Raw genomic sequence first — 10,163 nt, 5'->3', positions numbered from 1 at the left:
GTAGAGAGTATAATTTGTGGATGACCCCACCAAACTTGAAATAGTCAGTGATTAAATTATAGGTTTAAATGTTGTTGACTCATTGCTGTCCAATGCTCTTCAGATGTTCTACCACAAAAGTAAAGGACAAATTTGGAGTTGTAGTGCCTGTGATCCACGGCTGAGACTGGGACAGTTTACTCTCTTGGGAAATGAGTACACTTCAGCTGGACACAAAGGAATTAATTTTAAAAAAGCAAATGTTAAGATTTTAATCAAAACAAGAAAACAAATCCAATAGTGTTGGTATTGGTAACATCTCTAAACAGCTTGCTGTGTGTTGTGTTGTGTGGAAAACTCTGTCACAGGTACAATAAACGAATACACCAAAGACTGACATAATGGTCATTTATTTTTCACAATATGCAGGTATCTATGCTGATCCAAGGGAAATCACTGAGAGGCTATCAGCTGGCACCGACAGAGGGAAACCGGTAGATGTGAAATATTTGGATTTTCAAAATGTACTTGACAAGGTGTGACATAAACAGTTAAATGGCAAGATAAAAGCTGATGAGTTTGGAGCTAATGTATCAATAGGCAGAGCACTAATGAACTGTCAGGAAGCAGAGAGCAGCGATAAAAAACCATTTTCACTGGTGAGTTGTGATGATCTGTGAGAAGCGGGCAAATATACTGCATCAAAATATTCAGGTAACACAAAAGTAGCAGAGAGGAAAGTGACATGGACCGTTTACAGGGAGTTATTGCTAGGTTAAATGAGAGGGAAGTATAATGTGTGGAAAGAAGAATGATAAAGCAAACTAGAAAGAAATGTGCTGGTTGTCACTGATTAAATTATTGACTCTGAGCTAACTTTCAAATCACATATCAACCATATCACAAAGACGGCATTCTTTCATTTAAGGAACATTGCAAGAGTTCGATTTCTTATAACATCTCAAGATGCAGAAACATTGATACATGTTTTTGTTTTAAGCTGATCAGATGACTGAAATGCAATCTTTTCAGGACTGCCTAAGAAAGAGATAAATCAGCTGCAGCTTGTTCAAAATGCAGCAGCAAGAATCTGAACTAAAAAAACAGAAAATCTGAGCACATTTCCTCGGATTTGGTATTGTTACACTGGCTGCCTGTGTCCTTTAGGATCAATTTTTAAATACTCTTAATTGTATATAAGGCTCTGAATAATCTAGTTCTTCCATACATTTTGGAATGACTATCCCCTTACATCCCTAATTGTAATCTTAGATCCGCAAATACCGGTTTGCTTAGTGTTCCTAGAGCCAAGTATGTAAGAACTGGTGATGTGGCCTTTTGCTCTCATGCACTAATAATCTGGAATACTCTACCACCTGAGATACACCAGTCTAGTACTGCGGAACATTTCAAAACACTTCTTAAAAGCCTATTTTTAAAATTTGGCATAATTATAAGATTATTTAATGCCTGTTGATGTTGATTACGTTTATGTAATTTGATATATTTGAATATATTTTATTCTATATAGTGTTTGTCTTTACTTGTTTTTTAATTTTGTCTCATATTTTAAGATTATATTAATTTATCTTTACAACCCATGTAAAGAACTTTGAACCTGTGCCTTAATGTATGAAAGATGCTGTAAAAATAAAGCTGTTATTATTTATATTTTCTCAACTCAAGCTGGTTTTATCCCGCAGTACAGGCATAGCTAAGCACTCTCATTTTTCAATTGCTAGGAATCTTTGGACTGTTCTAGTGATGTTTAGTATTGAGGCTTTCTGAAGATTTACATAGGTATTGCTGTGTAGGCCTAATTCTTTAATACTATTGTGTAGTGTCTTTGGGATGATATCAGTTGAGAATATTACTACCAGGACAATGTATACCCAGTTCATGTTCCGTAGTGTTTCAATTTCCTCTTTTAATTCAGAATATTTCTGGTGTTTTTCACTTATTGATTTCTGTAAGTTATGTGTATTTGGAATCGCTTAAATCTATTCAGTACCTATGATACCAACAAGCTGTAAACCAGGTGCAGACAATATGGTGTCAGAGTGAGGGAGCACCCATTTCAAAGTGAGATGAGAAGAACCTCAAAAAGAAGTGGAAAAGAGAACTTGATCTATCATGTCATTATTGAACTACGGAGCAGGGTTGAGGGCTGAGTGGTGTTTGGCTTCTGTTTCCGATGGGCAGATGTGGCCCATCTGACAACTGTAGCTGTCTGGTAAAGTAACCAGCAGGTTAGTCCTTGCTCCTTAACCTTCTGATATGACTGTAACTGGATCTACTGACACATTTGAAGTAATGCACTAGGTTTATTCACTAATGTTGAAGGGGCCCTCCTTCGCGGGAATGGGTTGGGAAAATATTCCTCTATTGCTGAGGAAAATGAAAGAGCTGAACCTGTACAAGATGTGGCAAGTTACCCCAGTTAAGGGATTACAGTGAATTTAAGTAAGCAGGGAAACAGGTAGGGTGAACGTGCACAGTCTTTCCCCAGGGTTGGGGAATCAGGAACTAGAGGGCATGGGTTTAAGGTAAGAGGAAAGAGACTTAATAGGAACCTGAGGGGCAACTTTTTAACCCAGAAGGAGGTCGATATGTGGAATGAGCTGCCAGAGGAAGTGGGGTTGAGGCAGGTACTGTACATTAACAATTTTTAAAAGACACTTGGACAGACACATGGAACAGAAGGGTTTGGAGGGATATGGGCAAATGGTACTGGTGTAGATGGGAATCGTGTTTGGCTTGTTTCCTTTATGACACTAAGTAAAACATTTGCCAGCTTGTTGCAAAGATTGGTGAATGGTTTTACAAAGTAATTCAGCATCAACATGTATGATTGAAATGTGGGTGAATCAACAGCGATGATGTGAAAAAGATAGCGATACAAGCTAATGGAATGGATGGAGGCACTCTGCAAAACTTTCTACCGCAGCGGTGTTGTGTTTCACAAAGGCTGTCAGGCTGTAAAGAGCACATTTCAATGTAGAGCACAGTGATAGCCCCAGCAGTGACATACACCAACATATTGCTGCAGGTGCATCTTTGAGTTCAGCAGTCCATGTGTCTAAAACCAGAATCTGCAATGCTTTATGTAAACAAGAAACACATCCCATAAAACGTTTCTTTGATCCTTTTGCTAACATTTAACAAACTCTGTGTGTGCAGTAATCTGATTTTTATCTGCAATCCTCATGTGTCTTTAACGTGCCGTGGTGCGCGCCGATGCTCTGACTGGGTTCCGCGTTTAACCTTCCCCTCCAGCACATTGCTGAATTTCCATTTGTGCCCCACAGGTCTATTTTTCTTTCTGCTCTTCCCACTGCACCACATTTTCTGACAGTATTCCTCCACCTGCTGGAAATGACTGTAGCCAATCAGCTGAAGGAACTCCTTGTACCAGGGTCTCACCCCATGGTGAGCGCCAGGCTGGAGCACACAGGGAAATCTGCGGCGTGGTTCCTCTCCGTCGCCCTTGTGAAATATTCCATCAATTTGTTCCCCTTGCAGGACGTCCAGTTTGATTTTGGTCACGGTCTGAATGAATCCATGTTCCCTTGACTTACAGACGTAAGTTCCAGCGTCCCTTTGGTGGAGATTGAGAAGCAACAGTCCCAGGTCGGTTTTAATCACCCGGTTGTCTGTTTTGACCTAAGAGAACATTCGAGTAAGTGCATCTCTTCATTGGTGTTCTGACTAACCCTACTGCATCCAGAAACAATGTTTAAGCTGATGAAGGGAAGGGGAGCAAAAGACAGAATGACCAGTGAGAAACAGGAACAATTAACTGCACTAGACCTCAGGAGTGTGGAAAAGTCAAGTCAATGACATTAGTGTCAAACATGAGTTAATCTGCCAATAAATCAAAACACCACTAGTCACTGGCTGCCAACCAGAAAAGGCTCTCTTTATTCCCAGTCTTTGACTGCTGCTGCTTTATCCATGCTTGAATCTTTGCTCTAATACAATGGACTGGGAAAGCAGCCTCATGTGTGACACCATGGCAAAGCCCTGAAAATCCAAGTACACAATATCAACTGATTCTCCTTTGTCTATCCTGCTTGGTATTTCTTCAAAGAATTCAAACAGATTTCTCACTCAAGATGTTCCCTTGAGAAAACCATCTGACTACAGCCTATTTTTTATCAATTTGACGTATTTTATCATTAGTCTCCAAGTACCCCTAGACCTCAACCTTAATAATCAACTCCAACATCTTCCCAACCACCAAGGTCAGACTAACAGGCCTATGGTTTCCTTTCTTTCACCTTTCTCCCTTCTTGAAGAGTGCAATTTTCCCGTCTTCCAGAACCATTCCAGAATCCTGTGATTCTTGAAAGAACATAACTAATGCCTTCACAATCTCTTCAGCCACCTCTTTCAGGAACCTGGGATGTACACCTATCTGGTCCAGGTAACATATCTACCTTCAGACCTTTCAGTTTCCCAAGAACTTTCTCTCTAGTAATGGTAACTTCAACACTTCATGACCCCTGACACCAGGAACTTCCACCATACTGCTAGTGTCTTCCTCAGTGAAGACTGATGCAAAATACTTATTCAGTTTGTCCGCCATTTCATTGTCCCCTATTACTACCTCTCCAGCATCAATTTCCAGCAGTCTGATATCCACTCTCACCATTCTTTTACACTTTATCTTTCTGAAGAAACTTTTGGTATCTTCTTTAATATTATTGGCTAGCTTATTTTCACATTCCACCTTTATCTTCTTAATGACTTCTTTAGTTGCCTTGTGTTGGTGCTTAAAATTTCCCAAGCCTCTAACTTCCCACTAATTTTTGCTTTATTATATGCCTTCTCTTTGGCTTTTATGTCAGCATGCATATGCATATATACATTTATATGTATAACTATTTATGTGTATAGTTAAATGACAAAACAGAACTTGACTTGACTGACTGCTAAGAATTCTGTGATTAATCCTGTATTCCTCCTTCAAATTGACCCTATAAGAGTGAATGCCAATAATGACCAGGAGGATTTTGCTACGGAGAAAGCAGAGAGAAGTGTTAGAAGAACACAAAGAGGACAAAGCCCCTGGTCCAGAGGTCCACCTGAGATCAGGAGCAGAAGTTGGCCATCTCGTCCTTCATCCCTGGTTCAATTGTTCCTACGCTGTAACCCGTTGCATCCACCCAGAGTGAGAGGACAAAGCCATGGCATTTCTCCGGGGGCAGTGTGGCAAGGCATTCAGAATGGAACTGGCACTGCCCTCCCAGGGTTTTGCTCAACGGAAGACAAGCTCTGTTGTGGCCGACTGCAGATTTATTTGGCTGCACTCAATGGACTCGGGCCTCAAGCTGTGGGGTCACTTGCTTTTCAGCTGCTGGGGAGAGGTGTCCGAGTTGTCGCGCCCTACCGGGGACGGTGTAGAGCAGTTGTGGTGACTGAAGATTACAAATGGACTGAGGAGTCTGGGCTATATACATAGATATTTATGTGGTTGTGTTGTTACTAACAATCTATATGTACTTCAATATGTGACTGGGCCTCAAGACCACAGTGTCACCTAGTGGGCATCAGGAGTCGGGGCAGGCATCAGGGTCAGTCGGCAGATGATCTCGGTGGGCTGGGGGGTGGGGTCTGGACTATATACATGTGTATCCAGCATCATTGTATTTTTGCTGATATCCTTTATGGGTTTGTTGACTTGTATGTGTGAAGACTGGGGTCAAGTCGTGGGGGTGGTGGTGGACTCTTTTATTCCAGTGATTGTGATCTTGCGTGCGACTGTTGGTGATGTGTTTTAGCACCTTGACCCCATAGCAATGCTGTCTCGTTTGGCTGTGTTCCTAAGTATTCATGTATGGTTGAACGACAATTAAACTTGAATTGAATTGAATTGAATGGCTCTGGCATTTTGTCCAGGTGGGCAGTGTTCACGAAGTTACTCACCTCCTCCTGGCCGGTGGTCGAGCGTCCTTCTATAAACCACAGCACCTTGGCTTGAGGAGATCGGGGAGTACACTCCAGCAATGTACTGTTCCCCTCAATCCCATACAACAGTCGTTCTTCTGGCTTAGACCGTGCTTCATCTGACCATGGGAGGAAAGGCAAGAATGTAGTAAATATAGAATAAGTCACAATTTGTATAATTTCATCCTAGGTGCCTTGTTCAGCCTGCTTCTTTTTCCTCCTTTAAATGCACACGGCCAAACTTCAGCTCCGTGACTCTTATGGTGAAACCACTAAACCTGAAGAGTTGATCTTCCCCTGTGTCATTCACAAATTCAGGGTGACCTTTAGAGTTTACAAGGAGGTGACCATGTGTGCGTGTCAACACTATAGCTAATGTAGGAAGGCATTTGGCTGAACCACAAGTCAGGGGATAGGAAAGGATGAGTATGACTTTATTTACATAGAGGATGGTTGAAACTCGGAATGCTCTACATGAAGGGACAATTGAGGCAGATTGTCTGGAACATTTGAGAGATATTGAGATAGGTCCTTAAAGAAAACTAGCAGATCTGTTAAATATGACCTTCCTTTCATAAACCCACTGCTATTCTTTTCAAGATTCTTATATTCTTCACGATAGATTCCCTGTCATTGACATCAGACTCAGTGAGAGGGTAACGGGTGTGTGGAACAGTGAACTATGCAAGGATTATGTTAATCTTTCTATAGTGTGTCTCATGTGGCCAACAGCTTTGATATCCTTTATATGGTCAGTACTGAGAACGGGTTGGTTTGAAAAATAAGAAAGAACGTCACATGTCTGAATAAAACAGAAGATACTAGGAATGATCAGACAGTCGAACGGTCTGTGGGGAGAGAGAAACACAAAGAGTCTTTCAGGTTAATGTCATGTTCCAGTGTCAAACATTTCACTCTACTGGAAGATCTGAAAACTACAAATCTGGCTGTAACTTAACTGAATGATATTTTAATAATTTTTATAAACCCTTCACAAACTTATTTTCTGATGCTAGAACCAGCTTCCTTGTTGATCGTTGAATACAACAGTCACGTACCATTCTGCAGGTCAAAGCACTGCTGTGTTACATTGCCATGTCGAATATCTTGTCGACGAAATCGCCTGAAGGAAGGAAATAGGCAAATTGTATTCCTCCAATAAAATCTACTCTACATCATCTCCCAAATGTCTTACAGGGATCTGTGCCAAGATGAGTAGACATAATTCTTACCAAATACACATTGCACAACATCATACTCTCATGAATGGGAGAGTCAACGTTACAATACCCATTCATTAAGTATGCCTTACTCACAACGAGCAGGCAACATACAGTCCAACATCAGTATTGATTTGGTATTGTCTGGCAGCCTGCATAGTGTGAAATGTGTAAACTGTAAGTTGGACTGGGAAATTTCTTGTGATGGGGTGCTAGCATATTGAAATAAAGAAAGTTACCCATCTGCGATTAATCAAGGAAGCTGCCTGTTCAGAGACTGAAAGAAGAGAGAGCAGAAATTGGTAAATAACGAGCTGAGAACATGAGAATATAATCAGGATCAGAATCCAGTCTACAATCACTGACACACTGTATGTTGTGAAATTTGTTGTTTTGTGGCAGCAGTACTGTATAATACATTAAAAAGTTAAGATAAGTTACAATAAGAAATATATAACAGTAAGTAACGCAAAAAGAGGGGTATGGGTTCATGGTCTGTTCAGAAATCTGATGACGGAGGGGAGGAAGCTGTTCCTGAAACATTGAGGGTGATAAAAGAACAGAAATAATTAGCAAGTCAGGGTGGATTTGTTTCCCTTGGAGTTGAGGTGGCTGAGTGAGGTCCTAGTGGGGGGTATGTAGATTCAGGAGGGGTGAGATAGGTTTGGAATGACACAGTGGGACAGCAGGTAGAGCCATGGTCTCACAACCCCAGTGATCCTGACCTCTGGTGCTGTCTGTGTGGAGTTTGCATGTCGTCACTGCTGGGGCCTCCTTTGGGTTTCCTCCCTGCTCCAACAACAAAGGGTTAGCTAGTTAATTCACTGCTGTAAATTATCCCCAGTGACAGGTGAGTCACAGGGGCTGATAGGAACGTGGGAAGAAAATATCAGATTTGTGTCGGGTTACTGTGAATGGGTCTTTGTTAACCAATGTGGTCTTAATCATCTGCTGAAAATTACCCCTAGTGAGAGGTGAGTGGTGAGCGCTGACAAGAATGATGAGAATATATTGGATTTGTGTCGGGTCACAGTGAATGGTACTTTGAAGGCTGGTATGGTCTGCTTCCTTGCTGTTTCACTCTATGCCTCCATTGGTGGGTAGTAGAAAACATCGGCTGAAGTACACAGCATAGATTTAGGGTAAGGGGTAAGAGGATTAGAGGGGATCTCAAGAAGAAAAGAATTGTTATCCGGAGGTAGATGGAATTTGTAGCACACAGCTTGATAGGGTGGAGGAGAAAGATACTCTCATCATTCTTTAATGCTGAAGTAGTACCTAGGTGAACACATGAATCATCTGCACATAGTCATCCGTGGAATAACTGCTGGTGAATTGGACATGTAGCAGATAGTGTCAAAGGCACCGTTTCCTTGCTGAATTACTCTATGGCCAAACCTGCAATCTTTTAATAGATTCTTTATTAAGTAATTCTGATTATCTATATTTCCCATTGTATCATGTTGACATAGAAATATTCAGACTGCGACAGTCCCTTGAGTTCACGGAATGGAATGATGTGTGAGCACATTGATGTACCAACACGACAGCAATCAGCTGATGAATAGGAACTGCGAAACTATTGAACAGGAAAACACGCAGAGCCCTGGGAAAGGGCAGAGTTACTGGAGAACTACCAGGTCTGGCAGAGGTAAGGAGATGTGTGTGGGGGGGGTGCAGGTGGGCGTGAATAATCTCTTCTGGTGGTTCACGTTTTTGTAGGAATCAAGTTGGTGCTTATTATCAATTAAATTATGATGGATATCTGGAAACTTATTCAAAAGAAAGGTTGCAGAGAGTTTTGAAGGCCCATGAGGGGGTGATTGGGCAGATAACACTAGCTGGGGCTACCAAATTGAAGGAGCCGGTGTGAGGAGAGAATAGCTGAAGGAGAAGGTGAGATCCTTAATGTCATGGACTTCCGGTCTGACCTATGGATGAAAACATAACAGATGGACAGCATTTAGTTGGAATATGCCACAGGTTATTGGACTAACCATGTAGACACCACAGCCAAGAAAACTCACCAATGCCTCTACTTTCTCAGGAGGCAAGAGAAATTTGACATGTCCCCATCAACCTTATCAATTTATATCAATGCACTGTAGAACATATCATATCTGATCTGATCTGTATGAACAGTATACAAGACAAGCTTTCCACAATATCTTTGTCCATGGGACAATAATTAACCAATTCCAATTCCTAGATTACTGGGGCCTTGACCATGACCTTTGAATCTTTGTTTGCCACAGGTATGGTGCCAGAGGACTGGTGGGTAGCTAATTTTGTTCCTTTGTTCAATAAGAGAAATGGAGATAATTCTGGTAATTATAGACCAATGGGTCTTGTGTTAGAGATAGAGAATCTTACGGATAGGGTTTATGAGCATTTGGAGAAGCATGTTTAGTAGGGCAATTCAGCATGCTTTGTGCAGGGCAGGTCAGGTCTGGATGACCTGTTTTTTGAGGAGGTGAGAAAGTTGATTGATGAAGGTAGATGTTGTATATACAGATCTTTCCATATCCTGCTCATTCAAATGTCTCTGAAATGTTGTAACTCTTCCTGCCTCCACCACCTCTTCTGGCAGCTCATTCCAGACACCATCTACCCTGTTTGAAAGATGTACCCTTTGAATTCCTTTTAATTTTCCTCCCTCTCACCTTAAACTTGTGCCTGGTAGTATTACACAATCCGACAATGGGTAACAGACACTGACTATCTACCTTATTTGTCCCCTCCCCCCCCACCCCCATAATCTTATGTAGGTCTATTATCTCTCAGTCTCATCACTCCAGGGAAAACAGAGCAAAACTGCAATGTTGACAGTACATTTCCCTCCTGCCTTTCCAATCTCTGCTGATAGCTCAAGACTTTCAGTCCAGGCAACATCCTTATGAAACACTTCCACAGCCTCTCACGTCGTTCCTCTAGTCCGGTGACCAGACCAGCTCACAACATTCCAATGTTTTGTACAACATAACATCGTTTAAAATAAAGCCACTCAGTGGCTTA

The 10,163-nt window shown here is 41.5% G+C and overlaps 1 protein-coding gene across 1 annotated transcript in view; it reads right to left on the bottom strand.

Annotated features, from left to right (window-relative positions):
• Positions 1 to 384: 384 nt before the first annotated feature.
• The window catches only part of LOC134359201 (semaphorin-3E-like), a 190,011-nt gene continuing 180,232 nt past the window's right edge, over positions 385 to 10,163 (bottom strand). The window contains exons 15-17 of the mRNA XM_063072158.1: positions 6,987 to 7,051; positions 5,908 to 6,047; positions 385 to 3,642 (exon numbers count right to left, since the gene is read on the bottom strand). Coding sequence (XP_062928228.1) covers positions 3,184 to 3,642; positions 5,908 to 6,047; positions 6,987 to 7,051 — 664 coding nt within the window. The 3' untranslated portion in view covers positions 385 to 3,183. The remainder of the gene's footprint in view (positions 3,643 to 5,907; positions 6,048 to 6,986; positions 7,052 to 10,163) is intronic.

This window comes from Mobula hypostoma, chromosome 20, assembly GCF_963921235.1.
Source record: "Mobula hypostoma chromosome 20, sMobHyp1.1, whole genome shotgun sequence".
In the NCBI taxonomy this organism is placed as follows: domain Eukaryota; kingdom Metazoa; phylum Chordata; class Chondrichthyes; order Myliobatiformes; family Myliobatidae; genus Mobula; species Mobula hypostoma.
The sequence above is the reverse complement of the archived record's forward strand: the minus strand, read 5'-3'. Positions and strand labels throughout refer to the sequence as shown.